Below are 20,612 nucleotides of genomic sequence, written 5' to 3' on the forward strand. Positions count from 1 at the left end.
ACCCCTTTTACAGTGTAGGCTATATGAAATTTTAAGCTTTGTGGAAAAAAAATAAATAAATTGAGGCTACAACAAGACATTTGTAATGGAAGCCAATGTGTCAAATTTTTGCACAGTTGATCTGCTGGGTAGGGTTGCACCTGATGTGTGCAAGTTCTCAGGTAAGTTAGGATGTAAAGTTCACACTAAGGGCTTAGTAACTACTAGTTATTTTGTAACTAAGTCAGTGTCTAATTTGGTTGCACCACCTGTTCTTAAGGCAAGACTTAAATAGTAGGTCGTAAACTCTCCATAAAGTAATGTGTAGTCGCATAATATGACGTTTACCTGTATTCATCCAATAAACAGCCTTCAAATTTGTACAAAGAAGTGTTAAAAAGCTGTGAACTTAAATTTGATCTTGTTACGGTTGATGGTCAAACCTTGTTTGCTCATGTAACTGTCAGCTGTAATAAATTAAATTCCCTTTTAAAATACGATACGTAATAAAAGTAGATTTGAAAAACAGTATATTTGCCCCATTGAGAGCGAGAACCACTAATCGTGAAAATGAGGAGGTTACCCCATGTGACTCTACCCTCCCTAGCAACCGAGCCAATTTGGTTGCTTAGGAGACCTGGCTGGAGTCACTTAGCACACCCTGGATTCGATCTCGTGACTCCAGGGGTGGTAGTCAGCGTCAATACTCGTTGAACTACCCAGTCCCCTTTTGCTATGTTTTTAATGTTTTCTTGTTACTATATCTTTTGTCATTTATAATTTCATTTGAAACCCAGATATGACAAGTTTGTGAAAATTGTAATGCTCTGTTGAAAACAAATCGTCAACGATGTAACCCTTGGAATTTATTAAAAGGCCTGTATGGTATGGAATTCAGTTTTTTTACTTCCTTTACATGAATCATTTATACTGGGATTCTGATGAATGATTTGTTAAATGATGACACAGTCGTGCACATGTTGAGCAACATAGCTATAGGCCTACTGTACTTGCTCAATGAAAAATACCACACAATGGGAAAAAAAAAGGCGAAATTACTTGCATGCTTTTTACACAAAGATTATTAACTTCATTTATGTTATTCCATAAAAATAAAAAAAATATTATATATGTATAATAAAGAATGAGTAAGTGTTTGAAAACTTTTGACTGGTAGTATATATTAAAATTATAATGTTATAAAAAGCAATTCATTTATAAAAGCAATTTTTAATTATTCTTATTACTATACTACGTTGAAATTATTTTTTGTGGTATCAACATTATGCAACAAATGCTGTCAATTGAGCTTAACTTGTATTGAATCCAGGATATTTCTTTAAACTCTGAAAATGACTGGTCTTAGAAACTGTAGCAGCTTACTATCTTGTACTACAATTAATTGTTTACAGCAACCACTACACAAGAAGCTGGGGAATAACTGTTTCACACTCCAGTCTCTGTGTAATTTCACATAAACAAATAAAATTGAAAAAGGTTGGCCATCTCTTTTGGGTAACTTGGATCCAATGCATAGATCCATCCAAAAGTTCCAAAATCAATCCAAAAGCCTGGGCAGGTAGGTAATGACTTCATTTTTTGAGAACAACAGAAATCCTGACCAGATTATAGTGAACTGCAGCATCTGTGAGTTCTCTGTTGGCTGCTAACAGGGCGACGGCTGAAACTCCAACATCTGGCTCTTCTGAATCTTAAGCCTTAAATGCTGAAATGAGAAAAGTGGCAAAATACCATCGAGTAAAATCTGTTTTAAATTTAAAAAAATGCCCACTTAAAGTAATAGTTCGCACAAAAATGAAAATTCTAGCAATATTTACTCACCCTCACTTTGTTTCAGACCTAAATAACTTAATTTCTCCATGAAAAACAAACTATTTTTTATTCTTTTGATTTCTTTTCACCATATAATGAGTGAAAAGTGACTCACAGCTGTCAAGATTCACAACGGAATACAAAAAAAAAATAAATTAAAAAACACACACCATAAAACTAGAGTAAAAGTAGTCAATTTTACTCATGCAGTATTTTAAGTCTTCTGAAGCCAGAAGCCATACTTTTAATATGTGAGGTAAATAAACTGAATTTTCTCAAATCAAAGATCAACTCCAATATACACATCACAATTCAATATGACGACATGTTAACAACTTCAAACATCATTGGTTCTGGTGTCATGGCATTGGGCCACAAAGCAAGCAACAAATAAGGTTGGATGTTATTGAAGCTGTTACCGTAATTGAACTGGGATCTGTACACAGAGTTTACCAATGATTTCAATTTAAAGTGAATAATGAATTTTGGTCTGTTCATGATACAAAGTGCATGCCTTCAGAAGACTTTTCTTCTCGAGTACTTTTGACACTTTGGGGTGCTTTGAGCTTTAAAGTGAGCCACTATCAACTATTACTGTATGGAAATCAGTGATTGCAACATTCTTTAAAATATCTCCATTTGAAAAATGTCTTATGTGCTTGGAACGATTTGAGGGTGAGTAAATGGCAATATATATATATATATATATATATATATATATATATATATATATATATATATATATTTGGATGACATATTTCTTAAAGTTTCAAAACAGAATGTTTTATAAATGTGTAAATAAGTAATTTTCCATGCATGTTTTGAAGAATCTTGGTGTCTTCTCTCAGAAATGCAGGAAGTGCATGAAGCTCAGTGATTCGCCTTGTATAAATATCATGTTAATCCTAAAAGTGCATTTTTATTCTTATGTTAAATAGTGCACTTGTTGAATGTGTTTTCCTGCCTAAACATAGTGAATTGCCTAAAACCCTGCAGTTCCTGCCCATATTCATAACATTTTTAACCCTAAAAATGGTCTGAAGATGTATAATTGTTAATATCTCTTATAAATAGACTTCTTATTGCCAATGTTATAGTTATATTCACCCAAAACTGATAATTCTTTCACAATTTAATCACCTTTATGCCTTCTCAAACTCATGACTTTTTTCCACAGAACACAAAGATATTTTTATTTAGATATGAATTGAAAATAAATCTTGACATCTGCATCTCCCTTGCACAATTATGATCTGAAAATCGATTCCGTTTGCTCGCACTTGATGCATAGACAGAGTGTGTATACAGAGCATGTACAAACACAGACAGTGTGTACAGCACACTGCATCAAAAGTGAGGAAGTGGAATCGAGCTTCAAATCTGGATTCTGCCAGGAGACTGCAGATGTCGAGATTTACAGTGAAAAAGTAATTACATTTGGTATGTTCTCATCTAAAACCTACCGTAAATGTTTAGAGGATATGAATGAAACCACATGAGTTGTATGACTTATCTTTATGCTTTATGTCCTTTTTGGAATTTGAAAGATTGAACCCCTTTCTCATTGTATGGGTATATTCATATCATACCCCCAAAATATTTCAGTTAGCTATTTTAGTTTATTTTTAAGATTTTCAAATTTTAATTTCATAACAAAATTGCATCAAATTGAACTGTATAATATTTCATAAATAAAACTATAATAAATGTAAGTTTTATTTATTTTAATTTGTCCATAAAAAATAAAAAAAATCGATTTGATGGATTTTTTTAATGTAATTGAAATACGTAAATCAAAAATAGAGTGTATCACATCAAAAATCGTTGTGTTCTGCAGAAGAAAGTATACAAGTCTGAGACGGCATAAAAGGTGAGTAAATGACGATAGAATTATCATTTTGTAAGAACTATTCCTTTAGCGCAAGGGTTTTGTCACATTTAAGAGATCTTAAAGAACACTGGCAAGAACAGTGAGCTGCTGTTTTTTTTTTTTTTTCAACTCATTCACCATTCAATAGGGGACAGGCTTAAAATATTCTGTATTAAATTAATGCAAGGTCTGTTAAACCAAGCAACAATAATAAACAACTAAGTACAACATAATACCTTCAAGTCATGAATCCTGAGAATCTCAGCAAGTGCATCAGAAGTCTTTCCTTTTTTGATGCCTTCTGATGATATAAAGTCATCAGGTGAAGACTGTGGCGGTCAAGTTCTGCATAGAACGTGTTTGGAAGATTCTGGTTTGTGCGATGAAACTCAGTATAGACCTAAATGGACTGACAAGAAAGACAAATTTCATTCACAATGGATTGAAAAGGCAAAATTGAGAATATACAGTTTGCAATTTCATACATAATGTAAAAGTAGGCTATATCTGTGATTCCAAACAAAAAGCTGTCCAGTGCTCAAGGATCTCTCTCACCGGAGATGCATTGGTAATGATCCCTTTTGTAGACATGGCATCGGACTAACTTTTGAATAAAGATGACTATGTTGCAAATTACAGTACGTGAGTAACTGTGTTGTGGATGGAAATGAGGCTGTACACAGTTTACAGTACCAAGCCATTCCTTCAAATTATAAAACTTGTGTATGAACACAACAGTTCAGATAAAAGCACCTGGCATTTGAGACATTATTTCTCTTAAACTTGCTTGGCACTCAGACACTGAGGGGAACCAGTTAATTTCAATGTTCCCCATATTTAGAAATGGCTATTCTACAATGTAAAATACGGTTTCATGTATATGTGTTACGTACCTCGGGAACTTGTACCATGTGAAAGGCAAACTATATTTACCACTTTTAATCTTGGTTGGGAAAGAAGTCCTATCAAGTGCTCTGAGCTCTCAATATTCTTAAGAAAATGTGATATAAGTTAGCAGTTCATTTACACAACAGCAACTGATTAAAACTTAATAAAATCTATATAAAGCTTACTTTACTAAACAAAAAAAATCTCAATAATAAAATGTTTCTAAATGTGAAAAAAACAAATAAACAAACAAAAAAAACCGTCGATCCCAAAAGAGCTGCTTAATCCCATGCTGCGTCAGTTAATGAAAATGTGGACCAACAAAAATACTCTTTAGATAACTGTTGCGGTACTTTTTACAATCAGTATTCTAAAATATCATCATTAAACTGCAGTTAAACTCTGTATATGCAATGATTAGTTCAATCACCTAAACCAGCCACTCACATCGTCTCCCAACAACAAGTACTTGTTTGGGATATTTATGAAACATTAACAAACATATGGATAATTGAATGTGTGTAATTTCACATATTTAAAAAAATAAAAAAAATAAATAACAACATAAGTTCTGAATAAACATGAATTAACTTATTTTTGAATCCAGTCGGTGGGAAGGGGACAATTCTGAGAACAATTCTGAGGGTTCTGAACATTCGTTCATGATGTCACTAATGAGGAAAGCCCGCCACTCAGTGTTGCCAACTACTTTAAATGGAAAGTAGCTAATGCCTCCTCAAAAAGACGCTAAATGTGGCTAGATGACGTCATGCGTCAAGTAGCATACTCATGATGTCATCGCGTCCATTTGCATTCTGCCTTGTGTCAGCCCTTTATATCTGTTTGCTTCTCTCCTACTTTCTGTGCTCACGTACTGTATTTTAATACAGCTGAATTCTCAATAAAGTTGTTCTCATTTACATATTTGTTCTGTTTCTGTTGTCAGACAACGGAACGAGTATGAAATAATGCTAATGTTAACCAGTAGTCACTTCCAAACAATTTCCAAGCTGATGCTCTGCACTGTTTAAATCCTGATTTTATAACACAAGTTAAAGACAATGGCTGTGCTGTGATTTCGGCTATATTTACATGTAAAATGATCACTCGGAGAGAAAGTTAGAAGCGAAAGAATGCCTAATTTTTCTCTCGCATAGCGCACACCCTCCGTCTGTGTAACAGTGAGTTACAAGCAAGAAAAATAATGGTCAAATTAAATTGTTTAAATTAAAACAAAGGTGGAGCAAACCATACAGATTATTGATTGGTCCTTGGCAACTCTGTTTGCACACGCGCAGCTCATTCAAGTCTGTGTCAGCTGCTGTGCGGTCAACTGAATGTGCTGCTCCTCTCTGCCACTCACTGAACAGAGTAGACGCAAGGAGAGGTGTGCCTGTGGCGGGAAAGCAAGGCCTAATGCTCGCACGGCATTACTGGCGACTCTTCTTTGGAAAGTAGCTAAGGTTTGTCAAAAAAGTCGCTAGATTTGTCGCTAGGTGCTTTTTAGAAAAAAAAAGTCACTAAAGGGTTCTGAAAAGTCGCTAAGTTGGCAACACTGTCGCCACTAGAGGGCGTTTGTTACAAATTGAAAAATACAATTATTACTGAATCTGTTACCTAAAGTTAACAACTCAAAACCTTGATTTTAGTTTAAACAAATTCAAAATAAAATTTCTGTTAACTTAAATCTTTGTTAAAGGTTAAGAAGACTTTAAAACTGAAGTATGTTGAACTATTTAACACATTTTGAATAAAGAGTACTTTGTTTTTTAAATAAATAACACTGTTTGGGTTTACAGTGTATCTAATTAACAGTGCAGTGACTCTGAAACAATGGAGAAATGAACTTTTACATTCAGTATTTTGCTTGTATATGTACATGGGGCTGTTTGGCAGCTGCTGTCAGTGGTGGATCGCAGTTTATTGCGCTCTGGAAGCCCAAGTTTCAGCAAGCCCAAAAACACGACTGTACTCTGGAAACAAGCCCCAAAAAACACAACCTGTGACTTCCTATATTTATAAGTGACTTCATGAAAAAACAAGCCCAAAGTCAGACATGGCAACACTGTGGCAGGCTGTTGGGCTCATTGATATTAATCACGTTGTCTGCATTTGCTCAAATTGATTTGCTGAATCAAAACATGGTCTGTGAGCACTAGCCAATGGGATTGATGCTTTTGAGTTAGTTCTGCCCACTGTCGAAGCAACTAGATGGCAGAGGCTTCCCCAGGGTCTTAAAGGCAGAGCTGTAGCAGGTGGGGTGAAAGGTGGTAATGATTCTGGGTTCCAAAGGTCCAGGGGGCCCACAACAAATTTGAAACTGTATTATTTTAATAGGTAAGGGGCCCAGAGCCATATATTTATTCACAGGGCCCAGAATGCCTTGCGAACGCCCTGCTTTTAAAGGCTTCGGTTTAGGTGAACTGAAGCACTTTTTACCCTTGCGCTACAATTAAGCTAAATAAATGTATTAAAATGTAATAATTATTTCTCAAAAAGTGTGGGAGACGTATTTAGTTATTTCTAAATGTGAGGGGGACATGTCCCCCTCAGTTATAATGGTTCCCATGCCCCTGCTTATACCAAAGACCACCAAGTTACTTATTAACTTATTACAAGTTACACTTCTCATACTGTAATGACTTTCCAATAAAGCCAATGGTGACCTGGCAACAGGAGTGAGCAAGTATTTAACTCATAAAGCAAGTGTCCTTGAATGCAGTGTACAGACTTAAAATGTCATCATTATATTCCACTCATTATGATACACACCACAATTGTTCAGGTTCACAGTTCCAGAGGTTTCCATTTGTCCAAACTCACAAATATCCGCATTATTTTCCTCCTGGTTCACATAATCTCAATGCATATCAAACAGTCACACATTTTTTCTCCACAACATGCTACATATGGTCAAAAACTGTGTGCTTCCCTAATCTCCCAGGCACCTGGCTTCCATTACCCGGGTGCTCCTTTTATTCTTGGTTACATTCCCACCAGTGGTGAATTCTCAGGGCCAGCAAAGCCTTCTCTGCTGGCCTAACATGCCAAATAAATAAATATTTTTCATCCTCTCAGTCACCTTTTTGCCTATGTATTTTTAATCGCTTTCCACTCTTGATTAATCTACAAACAAATAGAGAAAAATGAAAAGTTTATCCTTGATGCTTACAAGCAAAGTGTGACAACTGTTTCACAAATCGCATGCCTAAAGCAGCGCGTGAGTTTGATCTCCACCCCGTCAGGCCTTCAGAATTTCTACAGAATCCCTCAACAGTGCAAATGAATGAGCAACTAAAGTCAGATTGTCAGATTCATCAGCCAATCAGATTGATTTATTTGTTCTTGGTGGGTGTGATCTTTAGTATATGTCCCAGTCGAGGCCTTCTAGCTGGCCTTGAATGATGCAATCACGCTTTAAGTGATCTACATAATTCAAGAGCAAAAAGCATAAGATCAAGCTGTCTGATGAGTCGACTGTCATCACTGCTGGTATTGCTGCTGAGAAAGAGATCCTTATGGATTTAAAAACCTAAGATGTTCTGCATCACCGTGTGATTGCTTAATATATTAAACAGGAAAGGAGGACTGATTTTCACTTCAAGTAAATTGGTAAGAGCTTTTTGCATTGTTATAGCAACATCAGGAGTTTTCTATGTGTAAATTAGGCTGCTTGAGTATTCAGTGTCGGATCAAGTTTTGAAAAGTAGTGCTGCGTTCCATTCAACTCGGAAAGTCAGATTTTACAACTTCCTACTAGGAAAAGTGCAATGAATGCATCTTGAAGTCAGAATTACAAAATTTCTGCTCATGCAAAAATTCTCAACTCTGATTTCGCCGAGATGCAGGTGCATGATGTCACACAAACATGTCGACAGTCAGGGAGATATACAAAGTAAGTGATAAACATTCACTTTATTAAGTAATATCGATAAACGAGTTCGTTTCCACATTACATGATATTAAAGCTTGTTTAACAGATGCCTGCAGAAACAGGTGTATACAACATGGTAAATTATAATCTCTTTTGATAATCGTACACCTGAAGCACAAATGCTAGCACTGCAGAATTGTTTATCAGTTGGGTTGCTAAGAGACATCTCTAATGACAGTCAAACCCCTGCTAAACTAACGGGAGCATTGCAGTTCCGAATATCGGGATAATGGAATGCATTTATGGTCGGAGATATCAAGTAGGAATATCCCACATCCAACTTGAATGGAACGCAGCATAACCATGTACCCTGACAAAATGAAATTTATTGCAAGCAACATTTAAATTGCAAATATTATTAGATAGATTTTTCCAGGTATTATAGACCTCCTTTGTAGATTCATATGAAAAATTATGATTTTTGAATGTCTGTTCAGGAGACGTTCATTTCACAAAACAGTCATGCTGCAGTTAAAATTAGGCTTGCTTGAGCATTAAGTGTCCTTTCAAGTTCTGGCTTTCGTGCGTGGATGTGTTTTAAAAATGTCAATTGGTATTACTAGTTAGCTGCAACATAATGTATGACACCCAAAGGCATAAGGTGTCTTATTCATTGTGAAACTGTGTTTTCTTAATGGCATGAATCACACTGAAGGTCTAGACTTTAAATGCACACCCGCCACTGGGTCCCACAATGCCACCCAGTGGACACCAAAAAAACATTACACAAATACATTTCAAACAGTAAAATGGCTCCAACACAAACCACAAGTTTAGAACCTCCTATTCTCATCCTGCACAAAACACTGATGACATGAAAAACAATAACTGAAATTCACTGGTGTGAGATTCACTTCACACCGTGGCTAAAGATGTGTCATGATGTGAAAATCACCTGTACAATTTCTTAGCAATGCACGCCCATGTGTTCTTCCTATTTCCTCTTACACAGTCTCTGTTAAATATTGACTATAGTCTGTAATGACTGCAGCCTATATCTTTAGTTTCTATATCTTTATTAAAAACTGTGGCATGTTGTTTGCAATGAATGACAGCAAATTAATCTTTATAATCCACGTCAATTCTTTTGGAAATATATGGATACATAAGGGGTCTTAGTATATTAATATTAAAATATTTTCAGTGGCAGACTGAGCACTCTCAGTGTCAAAGGCTAGAAAGAAAAGAAAAAGATAGAGTTGAGATGACAGTTGTTTGTTTGGTTTCTGTAGTTTAGTTTCTAGGTATTATAACCTAGTTAGGAGTAGCACAATGACTGTATTCTGTGGAGCAGGGGCGGACTGTCCATTGGGATAACCGGGACCTTTGCGAAAAAGGGCAGAATGGGCCATGATAAGCTGAAAAGGGCCACCGCGTTATGCCGAACCGGCCACGACAAGCTGAAGAGGGCCGCTGCTGCTGTGGCGACGACACACTCTACAACAAAAAAATAATAATGTGTTTGACTTATGACAGTGGAAATTGGGTAAATGTGTTTTGTAGTGATGAAACAAATCTACAATGTATTAAATTATGATTAGTTAAAGATCTTTGCACTTGCTTGACAAACCTCCATCTGTGACGCCACTTTACAGTTGTGAAAACATATTTCGATAGGAAAAAAAGACATTTGAAAAATGGTACAGAGCTGCATCTGAAAAGAGCCCAACCCAAGCACTACATAAAACATTTGATAAGCTCATAGTTTTGTTTGGGCTGTCAGGTGCTTTAACAGATTCCTTCCTAAGTTTAATGTGCTTGAGAGATGTTTAACCCCAGCTCATGACTTACATTTTACTGATTTATTCTTATTTGTACGTATTATAAATTCAATGTCATGTAAGTTTACATTCCCAGTTTGCAAAACAACTTGTCCAAAACAGCAAGCAAGTCATTATTACTTTAAAAAGGCCAAAAATGAAAAAATTAAATAAATTAAAAAATATATAAAAAAAATACAAATATTCATGGAGTGAAGTAAACAAACGGAGTGCCACAATAAAATATTGTTGATATGTTGAATGTCAAATTTATCACTAAACTGAACCGTGTTTCACTGAAATCTTATTTGTAACTGTAATGGGATTATAACAGTTTGGTTTATTATCATTTCATTTTGTGATTTAAATGGTCCTTCTATGTGTATTTCTTTATATTTCATTTATTTATATTTATATTGCAATACATATTCTTAAGTCTAGGAATAAGAGTAAAATGACATCATTCAATTTTGACACACTTAAGACTCTTTATTTTTTACTCTAGACTTTTACTCTAAGTGGCTTTATACATACAGCCCCTGACTTTAGCCTTCATTTTGTTGTACAGGAAGTCTTGAGGCTTTAACACAAACTATCTTAAACATTCAGTCATTATTACATCATTATGGAGCTCAGTCCACTTCTTCTTGTGCTCTGTGAGTATTATTTTCTTAGTTTGTATTTGAGTGAAAATAAGTTGCTATTGAAGTAAGCCTATTTATTTATTTATTTATTGGCCTATTTGAAGTAATAATGACTATCTTGCTGTTTTGGACAAATTGTTTTGCAAAATGGGAATTGAAACTTGCTTGACTGATTTGATCATATTTACAAATAAGAATAAATCAGTAAAATGTAAGTTATGAGCACATTAAACTGAAGAAGGAATCTGGTAAAGCACCTGACACCCCAAACAAAACTATGAGCTTAATAATTATTTATAGAGTGCTTGGGTTTTCAAATGTCTTTTTTTCTCCATAGAAACACATTTTCACTACTGCAAAGTGGCATCACAGATGGAGGTTTGTCATGCTAGAGTGAAGATATTCAACTAATCATAATTTAATTCATTATCGATTATTTTCATCATTGATTTTTATCATTTGAATGATTTTTAATTTTATTGATTTAGCTGTTGCAGCCCTCTGAAAGCTTAGGCATATAGCCCATCACATTTTTCAAATGCATAATTCACAACAGTGAGTTTCAGTGTATTCATTAAATGAAAAAATGTGCTTCAATTAAAAAATATATATACTGATGTGTTTCATTTCGCTTAACTAACTTGTTCATATTCCACTATCATAAGTCCAACACATTCTTTCTTTGATGCAGAGTGTGTTGTCTCCACAGAATACAGTCATTGTGCTACTCCTAACTAGGTTAAAATACCTTTCCAGCACTCTTAAACAATTTAGGAACTGAGACCAAATCTTAACACTCATGAACCTTTATGAAACTCACTTATTCTTAAGTCTAGGAATAAGAGTAAAATGATGTAATTCTCAGAATTTTGACACACTTAAGACTAAAATTTTACTCTAAGTGGCTTTATACATACGGCCTGCTGTTTAATGCATTTGAGAGATGTTTAACCCCAACTCATAACTTACATTTTACTGATTTATTCTTATATGTAAATATTATAAACTCAAAGTCATACAAGTTTAATTTCCAATTTTGCAAAACAACTTGAGTAAAACAGGAAGCGGGTCATTATTACTTCAAATAAGCCAATAAATAAATAATAAAAAATAATAAAAAAATAGGCTTTCTTATTTTTTTTCTAAAAAAATAGGCTGATGTATATTCATATTGTGATGACAATAAAATATTGTTGATATGTTGAATGTCAAATTTATCACTAAATTGAACCGTGTTTCACTGAAATCTTATTTGTAACTGTAATGAGATTATAACTTCATGGTTACTTTCATAACCTCTGTTCCCTGATGGAGGGAACGAGACGTTGTGTCGATGTAGTGACACTAGGGGTCACTCTTGGGAGCCCCAAAAACCTCTGCTTTTTTGAAAAAAGGCCAATGAGAATTGGCGAGTGGAATTTGCATGCCACTCCCCCAGACATAAGGGTATAAAAGGAGCTGGTATGCAACCACTCATTCAGGTTTTGTGCTAAGGAGCCGAGATAAGGTCCTGGCCATTTCAGCAGGAAGTTCAGCGTTGTGGCAAGAGGGATACAATGTCTCATTCCCTCCATCAGGGAATGGAGGTTACGAAAGTAACCATGACATTCCCTATCTGTCACTCACTCGACGTTGTGTCGATGTAGTGACACTAGAGGTCCATATACAAAAGCCACAGCTAACTGAACGGTGTTACGTGAAGTGGCGGTGAGTGACGGGCAGACTGCTGTGTGCCTCGTAGCCAGCACACCAGGCCGTCACGTAACCTACCCCAACGCTCTTTATGAGCGTCGAACAGTCCTTCAGGAAAAGTCGACTGCCCAACGAATAGGTGGCCTCTTTTCCTTCTCTTTTTTCCCCAAAAAGAGTGGAATTTGTTAACTGACTGGGAGTGTTTACATCGGAGGGGTGTCACTCCCAAGGGTGTCCACCACGGAGACCACACCCCACCCAAAAAAGGGGGGCCTTGTTGGAAGTATGTCATGCGGAGAGGTCCCATGGTAGGTCCTACCCAAAGAGGAGTTTCTACAAAGCATGGCGACCGGGGGCAGAGGGGCCCCTGCCCAAGGAAGATGCAGTTTACCGACAGGGAAACGATTTTGTGGAAAATATCACATGGGGTTGCATTCGGGGAACCATCGCATGCGGAGCACCTACCTCAGTAGGGCCCAGGAGGCCGCCACATTCCTGGTAGAGTGGGCTCGTAACCTCACAGGGGGTGGCACACCTGCAGAAGGAATATCCACCTGGGGGATCACCGAATACCCCCTGGCCACTCCGAAGAACAGGACTGGGCAGTAAAAGGTGCCTCCCATGATCTTGTCAGCTCCTCATGCATTTCCGGGAAGAAAGGAACGGGGCTGGCGTGGCCGTGGGCGTGGGCGGCGCCCTGAGCCCAGGAACCAATTGTTGAGCCGCGAGGGTTAAGGGGGGAGTGGAGGGTCCCACTCTAGCCTGACGCTCACGGCAACCCGGGAAAGCATGTCCATCATTTCCATGTCGGCCTGGTACTGGGCGACCATCCCGGAAGGGGGAAGCCCAGTCAAAGTCTCTGCGTCCGACTGGACGAGCCCGCTCTACGATGCTGCATTCGATAACTCATCCTCTTCCCGGGCTCTGAACGAGAGGTCGAACTCACCCTGAGACGAGCCGGCGATCTCGTCCGAGTGCGCGATCGTGGCAAGTGAGTGTGCTGGGGAATGGGAGGTCCGTAGGGGGATACCTGGCAGAGGTGGTCCCATTGAGGTCCCCAAATCGCCCCCAGTGCTAACCGACGTAGACCTCTATTCTTCTTTGATTTCTAGCCAGGAAAGATATATTTTCACAGGCAGAAAGCTGGCAGCAGTGGGTGGTGAGGAGGGAAGTATAGAGCTGCCCACAAAACCACCATGAAAAAGTTGCCTAACTGAAACTGCACAAATGACAGAGTTTCTCATTACCCGCTACTGTTTTTTTTAATTTATTTTTTTAATGACAGATAAAACATGTAGCACAGCAATATCACTTTATTTAAAGCAATCAAACTAAAGCTAAGACTAACTATCGGGATAAAAAAGTGTTGAAATGTGGGAAACGGCTTGTAAAATCAGGACAGGTTACCCAAGTCAGTCACTGAGTCTAAACAGTCAGGATTTGAAAGAGACTTTAACTGGTACTAAAATATAAATGTTTATATTTTCTTAATATAACACGATTGGTGCATCCCTGTGCAAAACTAAACAATTCCATGTTGGAGTTGGCCTAAAAACTATTCCTTAATTTCCCATGTGTCTATGATATTCTAGTGCCTATGGCTGGGGTGCTTCTAAAATCACTAATTACCCAATTCACACAGAATGTTTCCCTAATGCTAGTGTATGGTTCCCAATTGGTAATTCCTTTGAGAACCAACTCCTACTGTTTTAGGAATGTTCTTTATAAGTTTTATTTTTTATATCCATAAACCAACCATTCCAGAACATTGCAGGAAGGTTTTATGTGACAATCACATAAAAACAATAAAAACAAATGATGTGCAAAATGTTACAAAATGTTGCACAATACAAAATGTTTTAATAACTAATGGTTATTATAAGGTTTTATAATTCTAAACATAAATGTAAATAAGTAAATTTTTGTTTAAAGGTTCTCAAAGTTTTTGCTTATAAAAAAGTTTTACACAAAGACATGAAAAGCATTTTTTAGAAATATGTTGTAAATGATGAGATGAGATGAAGACTCAAGTCATATCAGAAACCAAAAAAAGCTGTTTAATTTTACATGGAGTGGGTCACCCCCTCATGGGCGCTGCCATATTGACAGCACCTGATACAGTGTCATGCAATACAGTGCCCGCCCACTTTTTCAGCCGTGTCAATTCTGGAAGTATTTTTCCCATTCATTATTCCCATAGACTTTTCATAAAATCCTTCTAAACCATGAGTTCTAAATCATGAACCAAACCAACCAGCTCTGAGAATTACTACCGCTTATAATGATGAAAATAATAACATGTTTACTTTATATGACATGTTCAGCCAATGCTCAAACATAAAAGTACATGTAAATAAACAAGCAAACCAAAGAATTTAACAACAAACACAATATACTTACTACAAACAACAACGGAGCCCGAGTCAACAGTGTAGTCTAGAGTGATATTATATTGATCAACAAGAGTGTGGTCCACCAGAGAGTCCGATCAGAATGAGTGCAAGCAGAAAGATAAAATGTCCAAACAAGAGGGAGTCACGAAACAAACCGCTACTACCTGCAGCTCTCAGGTGCGGATCACAGATAAACGGTGCGACATCAATCGCCAATCACGAGTATATGGCCAAAACCACAAGATCTACTGGGACCGATGGGGCGAGGAAGAGCCAGCTAAAATCTTACTAATGTACCTTTAACCAGGGTTAAGCATAGATGTGAAAAGCATTTAAGAATCTAGTCATTCTTCTGCATTTTTAGTATGAATGAATGTTAATATAGTATTACGCCTGTGATACTATATTTTTTAGGGTTCATGCCAGAGTGCACACAAAAACAAAAACAAAAAAAAATATTGAACAGAGCAAACTGAATTCTCATTCTGTATGACGTGTAAATCAAGATCTAAAATACACTGATGTGATCTTCACTTCACACTGTGACTAAAGATTAATCTCAGAATCACCCAGAGGTTTGTGCACATGAATGAGTTTTATTAGTCCTTCCTCTTTCACACACAGTCTCTCAGTTAAATATGGACTCACAGATATTTGTGTGAAGTACAAAGAACACAGTTTGTTTTCACTTCATCATCAGAATGTACATACAGTATTCCTGCAAATTCATGAATAATCAAAAGGGTCTTGGTATATATGTTTTAAATATAGTATGAATGTTAAACTTGATTAAAGTAGAACTAGATTCAACTGAAGAAAAATTAAATATTGCTTGCCCATGCAAAACTCATCGCTGCAATGCTAGGGTGTTGTGGGTAACTGCTAGAGCATTGCTATCTGTTTGGTAAGGTGTCTGTAGTTTTTTGCTCATTGCCATGTGGTTGCTAGGGTGTTTTGAGTGGTTGCTAGGTGGTTGCTAACTGGCGCAAGTCAATATAACACACCCCCAAGTCTAGTCCCTAGGTCCTCCTTCAATGTCAATTTATGGGATTTATTCACCTGTTTGAATCATCCTTCAGGCTCAATAAAGGCTTAATGATTTGAGGACTCATTCATGTCTGTAGCACAAACGCTTTGGGACAGGTTACACACTGAAAGTTAATACTTAGAATTAGAGTTTGTTCATATCAAAGTGTGAGCAATAATAATAGTGATTCTTGCCTTAGTTAGCACTAGGGATGCACTGATTTATCAGCCAAACATCGGTATTGGCCGATATTTAACTTGTCGACTGCCATCGGCCTATCGGCAAATACGATGTCATTCACCGATGGCAGTGGCCGATGTATATCTGTTTATATGTGTTGGTTATTTGCGGTCGACTTGGACAACAGTTACCTACCTAGCTGCAGATTCGGAGAAGATTCAACAGGTGGTACTATAATATCAACACCAAAGCGTTCAATTCTGGTGACTTTGAGATAAGCATTTATTTATTTTCTCAAGTATGAGTAGCATTCATGTAACTATTGGCTAAAGCATTTCTTCCAGTAACCGTTCAGACATATGCGTTTTTGCGCTAAAAAGCAAAATGCATCACAGTGAATAGAGCAGAACACAGGAGTCTCAAGACGCATTTATATCAGTTGAAGAAGTTTTTTTTAACTTGACACAGCATCTAAAAACCGCCCTTGTAAGGACGCGGAGCATCTCCCTGTCAGTGGTGCGTGCACGTTCCCCTCCTTCGCTGGGGGAAGGGGTGGCAGCATCATCCACTGACCACTCGCCTGATGCAACGAGAAACATGACATCGTCATTATCAACCCCAGCATCAGAACTGCTGCACGAGAGGTCGGAGCTCGTCTCGCACATAGTGTATCAGAAAACATGCGCTTCGGAGAGATTGAGGGGCTCGCAGGCGTGGACCACCTCAAAGACATCCTGCTCGACCTTGCTGCCCTGCCGTGCCTACTCATGTGATCCCATGGGAATCACAGAAGAGGCGGGTTGGAGGGCATGTGAGGCTGAATCATCCCTCAGAACAAAGGTGATTCGACTTGGGATGTGCCTCTTGCACAAGGAACACTTATGGAATGACAACTTTAAAAAGACGCGAACATGTAAGTGACTCTTAGAGATATGTATATATATATATATATATATATATATATATATATATATATATATATATATATATATATATATATAAATTAACATATATTTATATTTACATCATACAATATGCAATACACAATACATAATTGCTATGTAAGGAAACATAAACCCTGCCGGTGCACTGCGGGGAATCAGGATGCTGAGGCCCGTTCACCAGTGAAGCATCAATTGGCGAGGCGGTGTGATGTTCGCCGGAGCACTGCAGGGGAGTGGAAAGTTTTCCCGTGAGGATTCTGCCCGCTGACTTGTGTATATCGACGGCGAAGGTAGAGGGCATCTAGACAAGAGATGATCGCTGTCTTGAAGGAAGAAATTCAGAGGAAATGGTGTTTGTGCACCTGTTTTTATAGCAGACAGTTTCGCGCCAAAACGTCATGGTTACTGGTGTAACCTCCGTTCCCTGATGGAGGGAACGAGACGTTGTGTCGATGTAGTGACACTAGGGGTCACTCTTGGGAGCCCGAGACACCTCTGGTCTTTGATAAAAGGCCAATGAAAATTGGCGAGTGGTATTTGCATGCCACTCCCCCGGACATACGGGTATAAAAGGAGCTGGTATGCAACCACTCATTCAGGTTTTATGCTGAGGAGCCGATATAAGGTCTGGCCATTTCAGCGGGTAGTTCAGCATTGTGGCAGGAGGGACACAATGTCTCATTCCCTCCATCAGGGAACAGAGGTTACACAAGTAACCATGACGTTCCCTATCTGTCACTCACTCGACGTTGTGTCAATGTAGTGACACTAGGGGTCCCTATATGAAATGCCACAATTGGCTGAACTGTGTTACGTGAACTGGCGGTGTGTGGTGGGCAGACTACTGTGTGCCTCATAGCCAGCACACCAGGTCGACACGTAACCTCCCCCAACATAGTTATGAGTGTCGAACGGCTCTTTGGGGACAAGTCGACTACCCAAAAGATAGAGACAGGATTAACCCAGTCGTGGCCTCTATTCCCCTTCTTTTTTTTCCACTCCCTAAAAAAGAAGGGGGATTATCCAACTGGGCCGCCAGGTCTAGTCGGGGCATGTCCCTCCCAAGGGGAAGACACAGCGGAGACCACACCTCGCCCAAAGGGGGGGGGGGATATTTAAGTGGAAAAATATGTCACATGGTCTTTCCAACCATGTGGAGAGTCTTCAAGGTAGATCCTGCCCAATGGTGGAGGAGTTTTACAAATATGGAGACTAGGGCAGAGGGGCTCTGCCCAAGGAAGACGCAGTTTGCCAACAGGGAAATGAATTAGCGGAAGATATATATCGCATGGGGTTAGCCTTACAGGGAACCGCCACATGCGGAGCACCTACCCCAGAACAGGGCTCTTAGTTAGCACGTGTACTGGGCTGGCAGCAAACCTCTCCGAAAACTTGACTGCCACAGGGCTCGGAGGAAGTCAATCAGGGAACAAACTTGTGAACACTACTGGGAATTAATGGTGCATGTCTTCAGCTCAAAAGGAGGTGGAAGATGCTATGTGCAAGTGATACACCCGGCCAGCTATCCCGGGCTTATCCGCTTGTGTTGCGTGCCACTACCTGGGATGAAACCGGTTCCACCCGGAAGTTATAGAACCTTGCACAGGTGTTGGGTGTTGCCCAGCCCACTGCTCTGCAAATGTCTGTTAGAGAGGCACCCCTGGCCAGGGCCCAAGGAGCCACTACAGCCCTGGTAGAATGGGCTCATAGCCCTACCGGGGGTGGCATGTCCTGGGCGAGATATGCCATAGTTATGGCATCAATGAGCCAGTGGGCGATCCTCTGCTTGGAGACAGCGCTTCCTTCCCGCTGTGCACCAAAGCAGACAAAGAGCTGCTCAGATATTCTAAAGCTCTGAGTGTGATCCAAATAGATGCGTAAAGCGTGCACCAGACACAGCGATGACAGGGCTGGGTCTGCCTCCTCCTGGGGCAGCGCTTGCAGGTTCACCACCTGGTCCCTAAAAGGGGGTGGTGGGAACCTTGGGCACATAGCCCAGTTGGGGTCTCAGGATCACGTGAGAGTAACCCGGACCGAACTCCAGGAACACTTGCAGGTCACCTAACCTCTTGATGGAGGTGAGCGCAGTCAGGAGGGCAGTCTTCAAGGAGAGTGCCTTAAGCTCGGCTGACTGCAAAGGCTCAAAGGGGGCTCCCTGTAGACCCTGAAGAACTACAGAGAGGTCCCATGAGGGAACGAGGTGCGGTCTGGTGGGATTCAGCCTCCTGGTGCCTCTTAGGAACCTGATGATCAGGTCGTGCTTCCCTAAGGGCTTACCATCAACTGGTGTGCTGCTATGGCGGCAACGTACACCTTCAAGGTGGAAGGGGACAGCCTCCCTTCCAACCTCTCCTGCAGGAAGGAAAGCACTGATCCGACTGCACATCTCTGGGGTCTTCATGTCGGGAAGAACACCACTTAGCGAACAGATGCCACTTAAAGGCATACAGGTGCCTCGTAGAGGGGGCCCTAGCCTGAGTGATCGTGCCTACCACCGCAGGTCTTCCGCGTCCCATCCAGGGGCTAGACATGGATATTCCAGAGGTCTGGTCGCAGGTGCCAGAGGGTACCTCGTCCCTGAGAAAGAAGATCCTTCCTCAGGGGAATTTGCCAGGGGGGAGCTGTCGCAAGGAGTGTGCGGTCCAAGCACCACATCTGGGTGGGCCAGTAGGATGCTACCAGGATGACCTGCTCCTCGTCCTCCCTGACTTTGCACAGGGTCTGTGCAAGCAGGCTCACTGGGGGAAACGCATATTTGCACAGGCCAGGGGGCCAGCTGTGTGCCAGCGTGTCTATGCCGAGGGGGGCCTTGGTCAGGACGTACCAGAGCGGGCAGTAGGGAGGATTCTTGGGAGGCGAACAGGTGCACCTGTGCCTGTCGAATCGACTCCAAATCAGCTGGACCACCTGAAGGTGGAGTCTCCACTCTCTCCTGAGGGTAACCTGTCATGATAGTGTGTCCGCTGTAGTGTTGAGGTTGCCTGGGATGTGTGCGACTTGAAGTGCTGCTGACTCCAGAGGAGGAGACGGCAGGCGAGTTGTGACATACAACAAGAGCGCAGACCGCCTTGGCGGTTGACATATGCTACCATTGTCATGTTGTCTGTCTGAACTAACATGTGCTTGCCCTGGATCAATGGCTGCAACCTCTGCAGGGTGAGCAGAATTGCCAACAACTCAAGGCAGTTGATGTGCCAATGCAGTCGCGGACCCGACCAGAGGCCGGCGGCTGTGTGCCCATTGCAAACAGCGCCCCAGCCCATTTTGGAGAAATCTGTCGTGACCACGACGCACCTGGAGACCAGTTCTAGAGGAACGCCTGCCTGTAGAAACGAGAGGTCGATCCAAGGGCTGAAAAGACAGTGACAGACCGGCGTGATGTCCACACGATGTGTCCCGTGGTGCCATGCCCATCTTGGGAACCGGGTCTGGAGCCAGTGCTGAAGCAGCCTCATATGCATCAACCCG

General features: G+C 40.0%; 1 protein-coding gene across 1 annotated transcript in view; it reads left to right on the forward strand.

The window, feature by feature from the left end:
* Nucleotides 1–18,669: 18,669 nt before the first annotated feature.
* Nucleotides 18,670–20,612, forward strand: part of LOC127450993 (Fc receptor-like protein 5) — a gene marked incomplete at its 5' end in the record, with an annotated part of 56,530 nt that continues 54,587 nt past the window's right edge. Inside the window, one exon of the mRNA XM_051715476.1 lies at nucleotides 18,670–18,694. Coding sequence (XP_051571436.1) covers nucleotides 18,670–18,694 — 25 coding nt within the window. The remainder of the gene's footprint in view (nucleotides 18,695–20,612) is intronic.

This window comes from Myxocyprinus asiaticus, chromosome 13, assembly GCF_019703515.2.
Source record: "Myxocyprinus asiaticus isolate MX2 ecotype Aquarium Trade chromosome 13, UBuf_Myxa_2, whole genome shotgun sequence".
NCBI classification, from domain to species: domain Eukaryota; kingdom Metazoa; phylum Chordata; class Actinopteri; order Cypriniformes; family Catostomidae; genus Myxocyprinus; species Myxocyprinus asiaticus.